The sequence below is a fragment of the Ruditapes philippinarum genome, unplaced genomic scaffold (genome assembly GCF_026571515.1).
Source record: "Ruditapes philippinarum isolate M1 unplaced genomic scaffold, ASM2657151v2 ctg4146_1_1_1_1, whole genome shotgun sequence".
In the NCBI taxonomy this organism is placed as follows: domain Eukaryota; kingdom Metazoa; phylum Mollusca; class Bivalvia; order Venerida; family Veneridae; genus Ruditapes; species Ruditapes philippinarum.
Window position 1 is genome coordinate 45,323 of NW_026856238.1, and position 20,412 is coordinate 65,734.

Here is a 20,412-nt window from a genome sequence, read left to right on the forward strand (position 1 = left end):
GATAATGAGCCAAAACCATTCTGACATTTAAGGCCCCTGTGACCTTGACCTTTGACCTAAAAAAACAACAGGGGCCATCTACTAGTTATGACCAATTAGTATGTGAAATATGAAGAATTTAATTGTGATAAATAGTTTTCAAGATAATCACCAGAAACCATTCCAACATTTAAGGCAACTGTGACCTTGACCTTTGACCTAGTGGCCCAAAATCAATAAGGGTCATCTACTAGCTATGACCACTCAGTATGTGAAATATGAAGACTTTGTTTTTTATAGTTTTCAAAATAATCTGTGGAAACCATTTTGACATTTAAGGCAAATGTGACCTTGAACTTTGACCTAGTGACCCCAAAATCAATAGGCATCATCTAAGAGTAATGACCAATCAGTATGTCATTTATGAAAACTTTGCGATTAATAGTTTTCAAGATAATCAGTGGAAACCATTTTCATATTTAAGGCTCCTGTTGCCTTGACCTTTCACCTAATGACTCCAAAAAATAGGGGTCATCTACTTGTTATGACCAATCAGTATGTGAAATATGAAGACTTTGCGTTGAATAGTTTACAAGATTATCAGCTAAAAACCATTCTGACATTTAATGCCACTTTGACTTTGATCTTTGGCCTAGTGACCCCAAAATCAAAAGGGGTCATTTGCTAGTTATGACCAAGCAGTATGTGAAATATCAAATATGAAACTTTGCGATGAATAGTTTTCAAGATAATCAGCAGAAACCATGTGGTCTACAGACGGACAGACTGACCAACCAATAGACAGACCAACGGACATTAGCAGAACAATATATCCCCTATTTTTCGAAGGGGGGCATAAAAATTTAACAATTATAGCATATGTTTAGTATTCTTCCACATGATACAAACAGTTATACAGCAGACACGAAATGTAGACGTTTTACCACATGATCTTTATGTGTGACCTTATCTTGGGGGTAGCAACCCAAAAATTGCGTTCTGCACATTGCCTCATAATGGTGATCACTTGTGCCCAGTTATTTAAAAAAAATTCAGCAGTTTAAAAATTATGGAGCGGAGGGGAAAGTGTTACAGATGGACGCAATTCCTCTTATCCCCTCCGAGCTTTGTTGAAGGGGATTAATAAACATCCAGGTTTTGACTTGAGTGATCTTTTGTCCAAGTATATATCAAATTTATAATTAAACTAGAAGGGTTTTTGTCTCCCAAAACTATGGATGGTCACTCATGTGAAGTTTCATTGAAATCCCACCAGTAGCTTGACCTATGAAAGGCGGACAAGATTTTTCTATTTATAGCTCTGACGGCCATTTTGTGCAGCAAAGCGAAACGTGCCGGTATTATGCATAACTAAGGATGGTACTGATCACTCCTGTAAAGTTTGGTTGAAATCCCACCAGTAGTTCGACCTATGAAGGCCGGACAAGATTTTTCTATTTTTAGCTCTGGCGGTCATTTTGTGCAGCAAAGCGCAACATGCCGGTATTGTGCACAACTAGTGATGGTACTGATCACTCCTGTAAAGTTTGGTTGAAATCCCACCAGAAGTTTGACCTGTGAAGGCCGGACAAGATTTTTCTATTTTTATCTCTGGTGGCCATTTTGTGCAGCAAAACAGAATGTGCCAGTAATGTGCACAACTAGGGATGGTACTGATCACTCCTCTTAAGTTTGGTTGAAATCCCACCAGTAGTTTGACCTGTGAAGGCTGGACAAGATTTCTCTAGTTTTAGCTCTGGCGGCTATTTTGTGCAACGAAGCAGAACGTGCTGGTATTGTGCACAACTAGGGAGGTACTGATCACTCCCTGTAAAGTTTGGTTGAACTCCCTTAAGTAGTTTGACCTGTGACGGGCGGACAAGCTAAATGCGGACGGATAAACGACCGGACGGACAGACGACGAAGGCAAAAACAAAGTTATGGCCAACGTGTTGAAGTCTTTATTCAACGGCATTTTATGGGTTCAGGTTTTTTTCTGGTCCTTCCTTCTAGACCATTTGCCAGTTTTAACTTAAATTCTTTTTCACCGTCTGTGCCAACTGATTTGTCTTTTTTTGACCTCCTTTGACTATAGCCTACAGGGATTTCAAATAAGCATTTTTTTCATATTGATTCATACATCCTCTTGGCACTAAAATTGTCTTGCCTGACAAAAATTCAACAACAGCAAAAAACAAACAACAACTAGAAATCACAAAGATTGATGAATTGAATTTCAAAGACTTTATTTCAAACATAAGTTGTAAACATCGTAATCATATTTAAATACAGTTACAAAAACAACATTTTTTTTTGCAGAGCATCATCTTGTCCTTTTATCACCTTATCCCAAATATGAAACTTATTATCTATGACCATTCCAACAAAAAGGAGACACAAAATTAGAAAACAGAATGGGAATGAAGTTAACAATATGATTATTTGTATAAGAGCATTGCATATGGTGTTAATGCACATCTGTTTATTTTTTCACTGTTAATTTGAACTAGTTTAATAAATATATTTCAACAGATTGGCTTTTATAATTGAGTCTAACAAATAATAATTAATTAATAATTACAAGAGCCACCAACGGGCCAGGCAACACTCAACTTTTTACTTTTTTTTAAAAGCAAACAAATAAACAGTTTAAACAAATCTTAAAAACAAAAGTAAGTTTTTTCTTTTTTTAAGTCTAGTAACAACTGTTGTTTTGTCCAAATATGAATCGTTTCTATAAATAAATGACAATGTTAAGAAAATATAATCAAAATTCAATCTTTTGACAGTCAAGGTCATTTAAAGGTCAAGTCATATCTAAATTATTCCATGTGTCTTTTTGGTCACAAGTGTTCTTTTGTCCAAGTATGAATCAAATCCATATATAAAAAAACAAAATTATGACAACTTAACCAAAATTAAATACTTTGACTTTGATGGTCAAGATCTGATCATTTAAAGCTTAAGGTTCAACCTTTTACAATGTTTTGTCCAAAAAGTTGTTTTGTCAAAGTATGAAGATAATCCATTGATTCATTACCATGTTACAGTCAATTATTGCAAAAATCAGTGAAAATTCAATAATTTAACCTTCAAGGTCATAATCATTAAAGAGCCAAGGTCATATACATGAAGGCCTTATCCTACAGAATGTAGTGTTATAATATTAAGTCAATCCATTCATTTCAAATTGATAGCCAGTTACAGGAAAAAAATGAAAATTTCAATAATTTGACATTCAAGATCAGGGTCATTAATGAGTAAAGGTCAAGGTCTAACTGGTTAACTTGAAGGTCTTTTCTAAAAGATTAGTATGTTTAAGTTTAAAGACAATCCATTCATAAACAACAAAGTTTTGTATACCCACTAAAAGCAAAGATCAACAAAAAAAAAAAAAATTATTTGACCTTAAAGGTCGAGGTCATTTATGACTGAAGCTCAAGGTTAGTCTAGTCTACTTGAAGGTCTTGTCCAAAGAATTGTTGGGGCCCAAGTATGAAGACGAGAGGGCCATGATGGCCCTGAGTCGCTCACCAGAAACAACTGCTTTTCAGTGTTGGAATGTCAATATATTCTCATATTAAATTTGAGCATAGAAAATGTTTAAACAATAATTTGAAGAAATGCCATGACCTGGGGTATTTAAGCTTTAGCTTAAATGGGGCTAATCAAATTAATATGAGCAAACTTGATAAAAGAGTACCCAAGAATGCTACAGACAAAGTTTGGTGATTATCCATCAATTGTTTCTGAAGTAGAAGATGTTAAAAGGTTTTTCTATTTTCAGCTTTAGCGGCCCCTAAAAGGGGCCAATTAAATTAATATGAGCAAACTTGATAAAAGATTACCAAAAAATGCTACAAAGTTTGGTGATCATCTATTAATTAGTTCTGTAGGAAAAGATGTTTAAACGTGTTTCTAGTTTTAATTTTAGAGGGATCAAAAAGGGGCTAATCAAATTAATATGAGCAAACTTTATAAAAGACTACCCAATAATGCTACAGACAAAGTTTGATGATCATCCATCAATTAGTTCTGTAACAATAGACAATTAAAGGTATATATATTTTTAGCTTTAGCAGCCCCTAAAAGGGGCCAATCAAAATAATATGAGCAAACTTGATAAAAGGCTACACAACAATGCTTCAGACAAAGTTTGGTGATCATCCATCCATTAGTTCTGTAGAAATAGACATTTGAAGGTATTTCTATTTTTAGCTTAAAGGTATATCTATCTTTAGCTTTAGCAGCCCCTAAAAGGGGCCAATCAAATTCATATGAGCAGACTTGATAAAAGAGTACCCAAGAATGCTACAGACAAAGATTAGTGATCATCCATCAATTAGTTCTCTAGAAATAGACATTTAACGGTATTTTTATCTTTAGCTATAGAGACCCCTAAAAGGGGCTAGTCAAATGAATATGGGCAAACTTGATAAAAGATTATCCAAGAATACTACAGACAAAGTTTGGTGATCTTCCATCAATTAGTTCTGTAGAAATAGACATTTAAAGGTATTTCTATTTTTTGCTTTTGGGGCCCCTAAAAGGGGCCAATCAAATTCATATGAGCAAACTTGATAAAAGACTACCAAAGAATGCTACAGACAAAGTTTGGTGATCATCCATCTATTTGTTCTGTAAAAGAAGATGTTTAAAGGTTTTTTCTATTTTTAGCCCTAAAAGGGGTCAATTAAATTAATATGAGCAAACTTGATAAAAGACTACCCAAGAATGCTACAGACAAAGTTTGGTGATCATCCATCCAATAGTTCTGTAGAAGAAGAAGTTTAAAGGTTTTTCTCATTCTACTGTTACCTTTTGTTCCCATAGCCATTAAGTACCACATTTGTACACGAGGACAGACCACTGCATGACAGGCGAAATACATTCCTATTACCAATCTCCTGCCTCGCGGCAAGGGACTCATAATCTTGATAGGGTCACCTATATTTCTTATTGAACTATTTCAAATTAGGCAGATGATTTCCAACAATGCCACTGTATAAATTTACTCATCAGATCCTGTTAAAAGGACATGTTTTTTCTTTTAACATGTTTTTTCAGGAATCGGAATAATTTAAACAATTTTAGCGTCATCCAACAACCAGTTTCTGACAATTCTTTTTTTTTAAATGGTTCTCATCCGTTGCTAGGATAATTCAGTGTAGAACTAAATTCATTGATTAATTGCCAAGGAACAATGATTAAGAAGGAGTATAATTGTTTTAAGTTTGGACTCACTGTCGACGGACAGGGTGTGATCATAATAGCTCTCCACAAGCACTTCATGCTCTAGGAAGCATTCAAGCTGGGGGGGGGGTCTTCCACAGAAATCTTACTTATCAAGGAACCAGTCCATTGCTGTAGAACCAATTGTATTGGGTGTGTCATTTGGAAAATTCAATTTCTGCTCTGGAAGGCGAATAATTTTCGAATATGCTGCCAAATTTTGGAACTGTTGCAAATCATTTATTTTCTCATGGAATCCACTTTTAATGAAGCGCTTGCTTAAATCTGGACTTTTTTTAAAAAACAATCTGTGATTTAGGATTATCCATAACACAATAAATGGCCTAAAACCTGATTTTTTATCGAAATTTTCCATATCCATATACGTCATATAATTTGAAACAAGCATTATGTCATCAACAGGACAATACATGACATACTGAAAACATGATTTATCAATGTAGATTGAAGGTATTACTTTTCCTTTACTAGCGTGTCTGTTGTACTCTGTAAACGCAAACACTACAGCCTGAGCAATAACATGATTAAGGGCCTCAGCATGTTCATAATATTTCACCTCTGACTGATCACTGTCACTTAACTCCGTGGCATTGTCATTTTCTTCTTCGGATTCATCCCCTTCAGAATCTACTTCATCACCTTTCTGAATATCAGAATTACCACTTCTACTTCTGTTTTTAACAAGAACTGAGACAGAATCTCCAGTAACAAGATTTCCAGCTATAATATCCAATTCTCCATACCATGTGCTTTCAGATCCTGAAAATGAAAACTAGAGCTTTCACAAGAGTGACGAAATTTTACACTCACATTACGGCCTTGTGATGGAAAACTTGTCAACGAAAATAAGCCAATGTCAAGTTCAAATTACTTGACCTTTGAACCACTAACCTCAACATCAATAAGAGGTTCTCTACTAGTCATGATTAACATCTCTTTTGAAGTTTCATAATTGTAGGCTCAAGGGAACTCAGGTTTGCATCCCGAAACTGTTTAACTGTTGCAAACCAGTATAACCTTGACCCTTGACCTTACTGACCTAAATATCTGCTGGTCATTAACAACTACTGACTTTCTTGAACCTAGGCACAAGTTTTGTTCTTGGGCCATAATTCTGTCAAAATCCATGTTAGAGGTATGGGCGGCCTCGGAAACTGACATTCTAAATTATGCTCTCTATTTAGTAAGTGAAGTCTCAACTCATTTACAATGTTAGAAGGGCCCTTTTTCAGAAATAAGGAAACTTAAAATATTCTACAATATCATCCTTATGAAAAAATAATCCAATAAATTTTTGGTAAGAAACAAAATGTAGCATTCATCTAACAATCCACTGTGCCACATAAACAAAATTATTATTTCTACTCAAAATTTATTAAATATTAGGGCTGGGGCGAGATATCACTTTATCTTTATTGAGCACTTGTTTTTAAATATTTTTAGAAGCTATGTATAGATCTATAATGATGTGACATGTATTGAAGACTGTTTTATTTTAGGAATCCACAATTTGCTAAACGCAAGTTAATACGTCAGTGTGAGATTACATGTATTGACTGAAAAGGAGTCGCGGGAATATAAAAATCCCACCAGCAAAATTAACTTCCAATTTTTGGAAATACTTGTCTTTTCATGTGATTAGGCAAGTTCGTTGTACCACCTCTACATAAGTCAATTTGCCATGGCATGTTTTACAAACTGCTTTTTCCTCATTTTCATTGAAAGTAAATTTTGCTGGTGGAATTTTATATTGGGGCGACTCGTTTTCAACCTAGTTTATATTTGCATTGCATATATGTTTAATGAATAATTAAATAAATGTTTAGTATCGTTTTAAGAAAAATTAACATGTTTTCAGAACTAATGTTCATGTTTTTATGGGTGTCTTGATAACAAAAGATTCGTGGTTCGATTTGTGAATCGCATGTGCTGAATCGTGGATCAGATCGGATCGTCACTTACCCGACGATCCACACCCCTATTAAATATTTATAAAAATGTTACACTACCCCACCAATTTTTAACACATACTTGACCAATATTATTTCTTACTGAAATTTACTAAAATGAGTGCCTGTTTTCAAAGTTTTTCTAAAGTTTCTAAAAAAAATATTAGTTGATCTTGTAAAATATTAAATACTTTTACCGGCTAGTAATACTGAAGTTTTGATTTCATTACACTTTGAAAATATAAAGTACCATAATTATTTGTAATTAGATTTATCATTATTTAGCAGTAATACCTATATTAATTAAATTATTAAAATCAAACACTTTTTTCTTTCCAAAATTGATATCAAAGATACATAAATAATGTTATAAAAGAAAGAAAAATGACCCTTCTGGGGTTTGAACCCAGGGCTCTAAGTTTCAATGTATTCAGCAGTAGGTCTAGCCTATTTGAATACTCTTCAAAGCAGACTGAAACATACCTATCCACATATATTGAAGATCTAGAAGCTTTTCCTGACAACCACAAGGACAACGTTCTAAATTCTTCTCTCTGCTGGTGTATGCTTCTCCCATCAATTTTGAAAACAGATGAACTCCAAGACCAATTTCAAGTTCACATTCCTCTCTTGAAAGCTGCAAAACCTTTCTCAGCTTGTCTAAATTTTCTTCCTCTAGAAATGAATTTAAATGTTTCAGTGCTTTCTTTATGTTCTTGTCATTAAAATCTATCTGAAATAAAAGTATTCAAACTACTCTGATAATATGAAAAGTTAAAAAATAATACTTGAGAACAAGAGGGCTGTTATTGCCCCATATCACTCCCCTGAGTGTGAATTTAGTTGATAAATATGTGAAGATCAAGTTAAAAACTTCTACTTTACTTCTGAATGAAGTATTGTCATTCAATACAAAGACACTTACTGTCAGAAAGGCATCTAATTTTTTTTCTACTGCAGTATTACACATGGCCTAAACAACTGTTTGTTTTCAGGTATCCCAAATTTATTTACATGTAGTTAAATCCATCCATCCTTGCAAGTTTTTTTTCCAATTCATTGTTGCCTTTAACACTGTGCTATTGACCAACTGTACAATTAGTAACTTTCCATGGAATAGCAAGGGAAAGTCAGCTGTTATATAATATATCCATACTGATTGCAAATGTTCTCCCCTGAAAATTGCCCAGAACATGAAAATGTTCCATGCAGACTGCCAAAATGTAGCACTTAGGAAAATTGCGGGTCATTTAAACTCACGGAAACTTATTGTGTCACTTCCCGAAGGATTTAAAACACATTAGAAAACAAATAGTTTCAGACTAGCAATATCATGTGATCCAAGTTAAGGCATTTTAATCAACCGTTCCAACTATTTGACCTTAAGCTTGGACTATGGAGACTTTTATCATGCAATCAAGACACTTTTGACAGACACATTTCAGACATGTGGGGCCATCCTTAAAAAAATGTTTGTTTGCAGTAACCCTACCCAGAATTTTCAAGGTGGGTAGGTAGGTCGATTTTTTTTTCTTTTTTTTCTTTTTTATTTATTATTGAACTGTACTCCCAAATAAACATGGAATTTTAAAATGCTGGACAATTTATGCTTTGATAATCTGGTAACAATTAATAAATTGATAAAAGAATTCTAATTAAATAATACATACATTTTATTTCTTCTATTAACCTTTAAAAGAACAAAAACAAAGCACAAGGCATAATTTTCTGATTAAAAAAAATTTTTTTTATCCAGACCATGAAAAAAACTTTTGAGTAGGGGCAAATTTTGTGAGTAGGTCGCGTTACTGCAAACAAACATTTTTTTAAGGATGGCCTGGTCACAAAAGCTTAACTTGAGCATCTGGCACATTATTGGCACTTTATAATTATGTACATTCAGGAAATCATATTTTAGGTGGTAGTTTACCCCTGACGTCACTGCAGTAACCCACTCTGAATTCACAAGAGCACTGTTCAGCCACTGCATAGTTCCTGGGCAGGCTGTTAAGCAGTTTATCAGTACTAGTTGCCGTCACTTTTGCAAGGAACTGAATTGAATCACTCATTTCATTTGTGTACATGTGCGAAAGTATACAGTGCTAATGACTGTAAGATTATATGATCAATGGCAACAAAAGTGATCTGCACTGTCCAGGAATCAAACCTAGGTCGAACAATTCACAGTGCAACACTCTACCCATTGAGATAACATGACAGTGCTTAATAAAATCAAATTCTAAGCTGACTAAACCCTTATGGCTCAAATATAAATACAAATGTGAACATAAAATAACAAAATAATTACATATTCTGCCTCTAACTGCCCCTCTTCATCATCCTCTATTCTAGCAGGATTGTCCTCGATAGCCGACTTCCGAGGCTCGTCACTGGTACCAACAGTACCTGTTACATTAGCCTTATGTATACCAGCTTTCATGACCTTGGCTGCACTTCCAGGACAACAATTACTTTTCAATTTTCTCTTCACACTCTCTCTTCCCTGAAGAAATATTTGTTTGAGACTTTCCATTACAATGTTTGTCAAATTGACTTTAAAAGTCACCTAAATGCTTGGCTGTTGTAAGCAGAAAAATTTTAAATGAGAAAAATTCAGTAAGCAGGGCTCTCGATTGACACAGGGATCTGGGTTTTGACTCGTGAAAATCAGGAAATGCACATATTTAACACATATTTAACACATGATAAAATCTGCACAAGAGAAATTTTCCACATGGGAATTTTCAGCTATGCATAAATAATTACCTTCAGCTAACCCTAGTTACCTATCAAATCCTAACATATCTTCAAATCACACTCATTAAAAATGTAAACAGGCAGTTTAAGTTGTGTATTATTAAAAGTGCTTTACACACAGCATGTTTATAGCCTGTGCACTGAAGCACAACATCAGCGGATGCAATTTGACAGCGCTAAAAAGTTGCTTCCAGTTTTATCAACATTATCATGATTATGTTCCAAATTTATTCCTGTAATATACTCAATAATGAATGAATATCTTTATATATATCAAACAATTTTCAAATATAAACAAGGTCTGTTTGAATATCGGCAGAATTTTAAACACTTCATTACCACAATGGCAAATTGAAATTTAAAACGCTGTTATTTGAAACAAGAGCCACCAGTGATCCCATGTGTTGTCTCATGATAGACAATTGCATGTTGCAGCTTCTTTGTAGCAAGAGACACAAAAATCATTAGCACGGCCAAATTATATGTTTTTCTTCAAGGGCCAAAAATCATTTCAACTGTACAACCTGCGTAATATGCACAAGTACTTAAGCTACCAATCAGTCCTAAAAAGTTTCACAGACATTGTATAAGTGGTAAAAGAGGAGAAGTGGGAACAAATTTTAGAAATTAAAATCATTAATGGAACTCCACTGACCAAATTAACAAAATTTGAAATTCTTTCTTAAATCAACTTGTACACTTACTAAGTGAACGAATGATCTGAAACTTTGTACACATACATCTAGTTATACAAAAATCTTGAAAAAATATTTTCAGTCCCTTCACATAAAACCTTAGTGGAGTCCCTACAAAGGGCTACAACTCTGAAAAAAATCAATGAAACTGAAAAATATTGATAAGATGCACAACTAGACTTAGCATTGATCATTCTTGTACAGTTTTGATGAAATTTCACCAGTAGTTTCAGATGAGCAGTCAAGACAAGCTTCTGTGTAGCTTGCAACACAAATAATTTTAACCCTTTTTATTCAAGGGCCATAACTTGGCCAAAAATTGTATTATGCACAAAAATTCTGAATGGCACTTTTAAAACGGAATATAAATATGAATGATTATTTTAACCTACTTCCCGTTCATAGGCTTTGCCTTATTTCATACAACAATAAAGATCTTTTTGAGGCTTTGCCTTCTTCATACGGGGAAGTTGGCGGCCCCGGGCTTTGGCTTGCCTGACTAAAGACTACACGTGTATGTTTATAAAGAAAAAAAATATAGAATTCTTTACCTATCAGTAAAATTTTCAGTGTCATTTCTTGTTGGGAGCCGTAAAGCAATGATAAAGGGCAGAGTTATCCTAAAATTGACAAATCACAACTTTTTCGACCTACAAGATAGCGATAAAAGCCGAGGAATTATGGGCAGCCATCTTGGATGGGAACCATAAGATGGGAAAACCAGAACAAACAGAAGCAGTGTATAAAATACCGAATGCCACTTTAAAAATGGAAAATAACATGAGCCGGTTGAACCGGGTGATGCTCCCGGACTAGGTTTTGGTCACAGAAAAGTATATCTTTTGTAGTTTTAGAGTTATGTCCCGACAAAGTTCAAAGTGTGATAATTACAAACTAAGGCAAGGCATAGTTACTGTTCTTTGCGCAGCACTTCTACTCATTTAGATCTATCTACCGACTTGCCAGCGAACTGTCTTTTCAATATGGTGATCATTTCTGTGAAATAGTTGTAAAATCCGACTTCAAATAACAGAGTTATGGGCCGAACACAATTTTACTGCAAGGTCATACTGTGACCTTGCCTTCAAGGTAGCAACCCAAATGTTGCACCCGACACATCATCTAGATATGGTGATCATTTCTGTGAAATAGTTGTAAAATCCGACTTCAGATTACAAAGTTTTGGGCAGGACATTATTTTGCTGCAAGGTCATGCTGTGACCTCAACCTTCAAGGAAGCGACTCAAATGTTGCGCATAACAAGTCGTCTCAATCTGGTGATTATTTCTGTGAAATAGTTGTAAAATTCAACTTCAAATAATGAAGTTATCGGCCAGACACGATTTTGCTGCAAGGTCTAATGTGACCTTGACCTTCAAGGTAGCTCCCAAATGTCGCGCGCGACACAATGTCTTAATATGGTGATCGTTTCTGTGAAATAGTTGTAAAATCCGACTTCAAGTAACAAAGTTATGGGCCAGACACGATTTTCCTGTAAGGCCATGCTGTGACCTTAACCTTCAAGGTAGCGACCCAAATGTTGCGCACCACACATAGTCTCAATTTTTGGACCCACGTAGCAAAGACAAACAGACAAACATCATGAGCATAAAACTTAACCAATCTACACATTTTAACTAACTCGAACACCAGATTTTGTGGCTTGTATGGTGTCATCTGAATGGAATGTTAGTTTGAAGTGTCCAATAAACCTACTATATCTATCAATGTTTGTACCTTAATTGGTTTAAGAAACTCCTTCAATGGCTTTCCATAACCAGTTGGAAGTCCCAAACTCCTGACCGCTTCTTTGTCACTTACGCGGTTTACTTTTGCCAGATCAGTAAATGGCAAGGGGATGGATGCAAGGTAATCAAAACAATAAACATTCAATTTAAGAGTTAAATTATTTAAAAATATTTCAACGTCCTGTTCGTCCATATTTTTATTTTTTAAACTTTTCCAAAATTAACGCAAATGTCTTTTACCGGAAGCACCGGCGGATGCTAGTCCCTATACAGTACCGTAGCCGTACCGTATTAGACCTTGCATTTTAGGTCAGACTCACATATTGAATTTCCCATAGACCTACATTATGAGAAATCTGCCATAATCCTACCTTAACATTGAGTTTTCATACTGAAGAGGTGATTTTGAAAGAGAATGCGAATGGAATGCCTGACACATAAAAATGATCTTGTTGTAATCACAAATGGGTAGCCAACCAAATTATTTTTGCAGAATTACTTCAAAGAGAATTAACTCCCTTTTCATTGAAATTTTCTGCTGATCACACTAATAAATGCAATTATCCAAGTCACAAACTATCATAGAGACTTATGAAATATTTCTTTTTCTCTTGAGTGTTAGTTTCTCAATTTGTTTTTATACTTAATTGAATCCTGCGGTTTTCCCTGCCTTTTTTTTCCAACCAATCGCTGGCCAAGTCATAATACGAAAATCTGGCCTGTTTATTGTCAAAAAATGCTTTCAGCCTGTCAATTTCAAATTCTAGGCCTGTGAGAGACATTTGACATATATAAAAATGACTTTATTTTGAATTTAACCAAATGAGTCAAAATCACAAAAATCAAACTTGGGAACATGTACTTAGATGTAAAGAAAAATAAAAAGTTTCAAGATTCAAGTCATATTTTATATAATATGTGCGATTGATGACTGCATATTTTGACCACTTTTTGGTACTTTACGTGGTTTGTAAGCTTACGTGCCATTGATTATGTGTTAATTGCTTCCTTTTGGTTACTTCACAATAATACACATTAAAATACATTTTCAAAATTTTTATGAAAAATAGGTGGGGGGAAAATCCCGGGATCCGGAAATCTGGAGGCGTGCTGCTTTAATAATGATCTGATACGGACTGACATCGTAAACCATGTAGGGTTATATTGGAGAAGCGTTGCTCCCCTTCCTCATCATCATCATAATCATTATTATCATCACAGCCAACAAAATAAACACAACCATTATCACTACCACCACCACTATAGGCCCTGTGATTTCTGACAAGAAAGTCGTTTAAGTTTTCGTTATTGTTTTCCATGGCAACTAGAGTTCAACAAATATATACAATGTAGAAACCAGAGCATTCCGATTTTTTTAAAAAAAGCTTCAAAATGGTCGATGTTTATGTTGAAAATAGATTAGTTTGCCGTTTAAAGCATTTAAGATCGATACACACTAATGTAAATGGCAAAAATAAAATCAAAATATCTAGCAAAACTGTGTTTATAGCAAGCTGCTTGCAAAGTGAGCTTTACGGTAACGCGAGTACCTGCAGCTGCCTGCTAGATAGTGATGGGTTTGAAAATTTTCGCAGGAAGTACTGCAAAATTATTGGAAATAGACCAATCGCAACTTTTCGAATTACAAGAAAACGATAAAAGCCGAGGAACTCTGGTTGAAAACGGACGCGTAGATTGGTCTCCTGTGCACATCTATGGGAAACATCAATAGGACATAGAACCAGAATAAATGGAATCAGTGTATAAAATACCGAATGGCAATTTTAAAACGGAACATGTAAATGGAAATGAACGATTATTTTAACCGACTTCCCCGTTCATAGGCTTTGCCAAATTTCATATTACCCGAACTATAAGTTAAATTGTCCTATTATGGTTCCCATCTATCTTCTCTGACGGGTTGATTGAATTAAAATATCATATAAAGCATGAAATGACCATTTATAGTGTGTCGAGTGCGGCCGAAACTGTGCAGTTCTAAGTGAAGTGATAACATAAAATATGTAGCCGCCCGATGTGTTTAAATTAAAATGTATTTTAATTTCTGTCAAAGAGCTCGCTTTGGAGGGCTGTGCCTTATTCATATTTTATCGCTCGGATATCATTACAATGTACTCGAGGAATAAGATATAATGGCTTTATTTGTTTGTTTCTGTGTAAGATGAATTTTTTTTCATCGAGTGACTTTCAAAGAGTTACTTACTAGTTTCAAAAATAAAACATGTAAAAACAAGCATAAATATATTCAAAGAACAGATTTTATCCGATAAGATATTTTGGAATATATTATTACAGCAAAGGTGAAACGTGCCCACATTATTTCTGAACATTATGGTCTGGCAATTATCTTGTTTCTTATCTTTTATGCAAACAAGAGGAGATAATGCATAGACTGAGCTCTTTTAACACGAACTAATGCTAAAAGAAAAGTAAACGTCAGAAATATGCCAGTCGTCAATATCGAAGAAGTATATGTATAACATGTACATGTACTCCGTATTTAATGTTTTTATTATTTATCTTGTTAATTACGTTTTAAAACACATAAATACGTGTTGTTGTTTTGTTTTTGTTGTTGTTGTTTTTGTTCTTTCTATACGAAAAAAGAATAATCATTATATATAGCATGAACTCCTTATGTATTTTTTTATTATTCATTTTGTTAATTACATTTTGAAAAACTTAAATACATTTTTTCCTATACGAAAAAATTAGTCTAGTCTTATATAGTTTAAGGACCATGTCTGTGTTCACAATGGCACTGTCCATCGATGCAATGAAGAATAGGCTGTCCAGAGGCGTCCATGCGGCAATGACGTTCTCCAATTCCGGTACAATCTGTTTTTAGACTACATGCTTGATCTATAAATAGATTAAGTTTTATTGGATTAATAAAAAATGCTTGAAGTACGTTTTTTTGTTTGTCTGTAGTTATTTATCACCGAAGTCACAATCTTATCACCTGAAGTCATAAACGTATCACCGGAAGTCATAAACGTATCACCGGAAGTCATAAATGTATCACCGGAAGTCATAAATATTTCACCGGAAGTCATAATCATATCAACAGAAATCATATCGCCGAATTTTATTAATATAAATGTATTTTTTTGAAAGTCATGAATTCTCTATATGGCATAATAACTAATATCTACTCCTATATTTAGCACTTCTATCAGCACGAATGAAAGTCTTAAAATGGTACCACGTTTTAAAGTCAAAACTGGATTGTGTGAAGTCTGTACAGGTTCTACAATGATGCCTCGCCAACTTTTATTTTCATTTTGATATTCGTGAAAAGTGATACTGGACATTTTCAAAAATTGAAGCTAGAAAAGGCCATTGTGTCTCAACCATGTTATCATGTTACCATGTTTATTACTTCTAAACTTTTAATTTTTCGTATTTATTTACAGCTTCCAAAAAGTACTCATTTGCCACATGAAACTAACGTTTTGCTTCTTTTGCTCTGTTGGCATTTGGTAAAATTATTTTTAATTAGTATTCTATATGGAAGTCAAAATACTACTCTGTTAACATGTTTACATTTTGCTACCTTTACATGGCTATTCACTACGGAATGCCGTTAGGGCCATTGCCTATGATTGTGTTGATCTGAAACGCGATAGTCGATAGTACGATGGTGAAAACGCGAAATCACGAAACTACGATGGTGAAAACGCGAAAGCACGATGATGAAAACGCGAAAGTACGATGATGAAAACGCGACAGTACGATACTACGATGATGAAAACGCGATAAACTATCGTGTTTTCACCATCGTACTGTCGCGTTTTCACCATCGTAGTTTCGTGATTTCGCGTTTTCATCATCGTACTGTCGTGTTTTCATCATCGTACTATCGCGTTTTCACCATCGTACTATCGCGTTTTCATCATCGTACTGTCGTGTTTTCATCATCGTACTATCGCGTTTTCACCATCGTACTGTCGTGTTTTCATCATCGTACTATCGCGTTTTCATCATCGTACTATCGCGTTTTCATCATCGTACTATCGCGTTTTCACCATCGTAGTTTCGTGATTTCGTGTTTTCACCATCGTACTATCGACTATCGCGTTTCAGATTAACACATTCATAGGCGATGGCCCTAACGGCATTCCGGAATGCCGTTAGGGCCATCGCCTATGAATGGTTTGATCTGAAACGCGATACTCGACAGTACGATGATGAAAACGCGAAATCACGAAACTACGATGGTGAAAACGCGACAGTACGATGGTGAAAACACGATAGTTTATCGCGTTTTCATCATCGTAGTATCGTACTGTCGCGTTTTCATCATCGTACTATCGCGTTTTCATCATCGTGCTTTCGCGTTTTCACCATCGTAGTTTCGTGATTTCGCGTTTTCACCATCGTACTATCGACTATCGCGTTTTAGATCAACACATTCATAGGCGATGGCCCTAACGGCATTCCGTAATTCACTGCACGTTTAGCTCTACTTCCGTAAGTTATTTAACATCTAACATTCTCTAAATCCATTATTACTAAACACATGTTTCACCTTTCTTGATTTCTGAGGCATAATGTGACTTAATGAAATTTAGCACTTTAGAGGTTAAAAAGCTATTATGTTCTTACGTGAATGTACTGTTAAGCATGTACACAGATTGTCGACGCAATGCACGGTAGAGTTGACACACATTGTTGCCTTACATGCGCCGGAAGATGACGTGCAGCTCTCGCTTGCCACGTACACTGAAAATAACAACAACAATTCTTAATAATACCGTTGAAAATTTTGTAAGCATTAAAAAGTTTGTATTAAACTTAGTTAGAATCAGAGACATTATTTGTAATTGATTAATACCCACAGATTTAATACTTATTGCAATATAACCTGATGTAAATAAGGCTGACAATAAAGAAAGTCACGATTAATCTTAAAGGGACTCGACTGAGTTTTTTTTACAAGAAGTGACTGAACATATTTTTTTAGATTAATGTTCCATTTGATCAACAAACTTTTGTGTAAAGATTTAGATCATTAGCTCACTCCTTTTTCCAGATTGATTATTATAATTGTTAGAAATGGCAAAAAAGCGATACAACACTTTTCACTCAAATCGGACTAAGAATAGCGCAAATTTCTTAATTATTTCCCTTTTTAGTGCCCCAGATACTTGTAATCTATGCAAGAAATTCAAATTAAATGTTTTAGGCTTTTGAACTTCAGTTGAGTTCCTTTAAAGAATTTAAGCTTTTTGTGGGAAATTCAATTATGTTCCTTATTTGAAACTTTATCTTTATTTTTATGAAATTTTGTTTTAAATACTACGTGATTCATACAATTTATTTCAATTTTGTTTGTTTTGTTTGATAATTAACAGTATTTGTAACATTCACATGTATTAATGAATGAAAGAATGAATGGATGAATGAATGAATGAGTGAGTGAGTGAGTGAGTGAGTGAGTGAGTGAATGAATGAATGAATGAATGAGTGAGTGAGTGAGTGAGTGAGTGAGTGAGTGAGTGAATGAGTGAATGAGTGAATGAGTGAGTGAACGAGTGAGCGAGCGAGCGAGCGAGCGATCGAACGAACGAATGAATGAATGAATGAAAATGTTGTCGTTTACAAATATTTATGCATCTTAACAGTTAAAAAGACACTATGTCCATCCAACTGTTAATAATGAGTACACGAGTAACAGTCAAAATTACTGTAAATTTTGCCATAATTGTGACCAATTTTTTTGATTTTACTATGCGAGACTCGATAAAATTTCCGAAACAATCATTCGTGATGTATCGGTAGCGTTAAAGTTTTATAAGAGTGGGACAGTCTTTTTTGTAATTTAGATAGTTTTTACATTTGATCCTAAACATTTTTGATTATTAATTATTGGTCAGCACAATTATAAAAATCAATTTTTTGAAATTCATTACTAATTCGGCTCAACTTTAAATGTCACTTTAATATTGTCACTTAAAGATTTTAAACATCGAACTTATATATTACGGTTAAACAAAAACATTTCTTTGGCAATCTTATCGTATAGAAAAATAATCATCTGTCTGTTAACACAGAACACTTTAATTTGGCTTCCCTGACAAGTCCAGATGTTATTAATAAATGTTTACATAAACTGTTAATGCATTTTACTTAACTTTGAAACACTACTTACCAAAGACACACGCCATCAAAACAACAGCTATTTTCATCTTGTATGCTATGATGTCTTCCAAATTGATACTGACTTTTATCCTTCCGTTAGATCGCAATTTATATTGTAAAAGATCATGTTCAAGATTGGAGATAAAGTTTCGCAATTATCACATTTACCATATAGGGAAAAGAAAGTCACATTTTGACTTTAATCTGTCACGATTTATTTGTCGGTGAATTTGGTTTTGGGAATATGTGATGATGGAACAAGCAAGAATGGCATTGGTCAGGAATTTATAAATGAGTGTCATTTACTTATGTTTATATTATCATGACTATCGTATTTAATAATAATTGTAAATTGTCAAAGGCATATTACATACCGATTTTGCCAAATAAACTTATATGAACCGCGTCACGACAAAACCAACATAGTGGGTTTGCGACCAGCATGGATCCAGACTAGCCTGGGCATCAGCGCAGTCTGATCAGGATCCATGCTGTTCGCTTACCAACTCTATTACAAGTAGAGAAACTGATAGCGAACAGCATGGATCCTGATCAGACTGCGCGGATGCGCAGGCTGGTCTGGATCCATGCTGGTCGCAAACGTATTATGTTGGTTTTGTCGTGACGAGGCTTATATAAAGTTGTATTTGTTTGACTTAATAGTATACATTGTACCCGGTATATATATTGTTTAAATTTTGAATTACTTGTAGAGGTATGTATAAATAAAACATATCATTTTTCATTAAAGCAACTCCACTGACATAACTTGAAATGATGGGTCTTGAAATTATTGTTCGATTTGTATACCATTTGACCATACAAAAGGACTTATTTTGACTGAAATCGGCTAAGAATCGCATAAAAAACACAGCAAAAAAATCTGTTTATTTCTTTATCATATTCTTCGTATCTTTCCATTTCAAGATTTCAAGTGCCCCAGTTGGTAGAGTAAAGACTTTCAATTTTTAAGTTTTTAATAATTTGGACATAAGTATAATCAGTCATTGTATTTACTCTTTATTATCATATAAAATTGAGCAGTAGCCACTAAATTTCTTTTCATTTATACTCACCAATGTTTCGCATTCACGTGGATGAAGCTTAAAGGAATTGCGGATCTTTTTTAAACAAGACTGCACCATACTTTATTTTGAGAAAAAACTATGATACAAACCGCAGGAATAATGTTGTCCTTCGCAAATAAGTCAAATGTACTAATACCAAGCGTATTTCTGTTTCTCATTATCACATATTTCTTTTAAATATCAATCTTTCTGGACATGAAATTTGTGTTCGTAAATATGTTCTAAAACTTCACATTTGCTGTAAGAATTTAATCTTTTGGCATCACCAGTCCTATTTTCCGAACTTCCTTCTTTTCAGGTGTTAAGATGTATTATGATTAATTTCTATTAACAATGTTTATGCTTAATTGAACAAAAATTTAAAATTGTGTATCTAAAGCTGATAATAGCTGTGCTGCTACCTGTGCTGCTACTGCTGCTGCTTATGTTACTACTTCTGCAACTGCTAATGCTGCTGCTGCTGCTACTGCTGCTGATGCTGATGATGATGACGACGAAAAAGTTAATGATTGTTGTGATGATGATGATGATGATGATGATTGCTGTTGTGATGATTATCTTCATCATCGTCATCATCATCATCGTCATCATCATCATCATTATTATCATCATCATCAGCATAATTATTATCATCATCATGATGATGATGATGATGATGATGATGATTATTATTATTATTATTATTATTGATATTATTATTATTATTATTTTTATAATCTATTTTTATTAATTATAAGTATAATATTTTTATTATCATAATAAGTATGGTTAGAATTAC

General features: G+C 34.2%; 2 protein-coding genes across 3 annotated transcripts; both read right to left on the bottom strand.

Moving 5' to 3' along the window:
- Positions 1 to 2,196: 2,196 nt before the first annotated feature.
- Positions 2,197 to 12,636, bottom strand: LOC132745909 (uncharacterized). Of its 2 annotated transcripts, XM_060734919.1 has the most exons (4): positions 12,371 to 12,636; positions 9,490 to 9,684; positions 7,665 to 7,914; positions 2,197 to 5,991 (listed from the first exon to the last, which is right to left on the bottom strand). In XM_060734919.1, exons 1-4 carry the CDS (start codon positions 12,572 to 12,574, stop codon positions 5,318 to 5,320), a joined length of 1,323 nt encoding a protein of 440 aa, XP_060590902.1. In that variant the 5' UTR covers positions 12,575 to 12,636; the 3' UTR covers positions 2,197 to 5,317. The 2 variants fall into 2 exon arrangements, with proteins under 2 accessions (XP_060590902.1, XP_060590903.1); XM_060734920.1 differs by lacking the exon at positions 9,490 to 9,684.
- Positions 12,637 to 15,037: 2,401 nt separating this feature from the next.
- Positions 15,038 to 18,693, bottom strand: LOC132745904 (serine protease inhibitor Cvsi-2-like). The gene is made up of 3 exons (XM_060734913.1): positions 18,557 to 18,693; positions 17,011 to 17,127; positions 15,038 to 15,264 (listed from the first exon to the last, which is right to left on the bottom strand). The coding sequence occupies exons 1-3, from the start codon at positions 18,591 to 18,593 to the stop codon at positions 15,134 to 15,136; spliced, it is 285 nt and encodes a 94-aa protein (XP_060590896.1). The 5' UTR covers positions 18,594 to 18,693; the 3' UTR covers positions 15,038 to 15,133.
- Between the last annotated feature and the right edge of the window lie 1,719 nt (positions 18,694 to 20,412).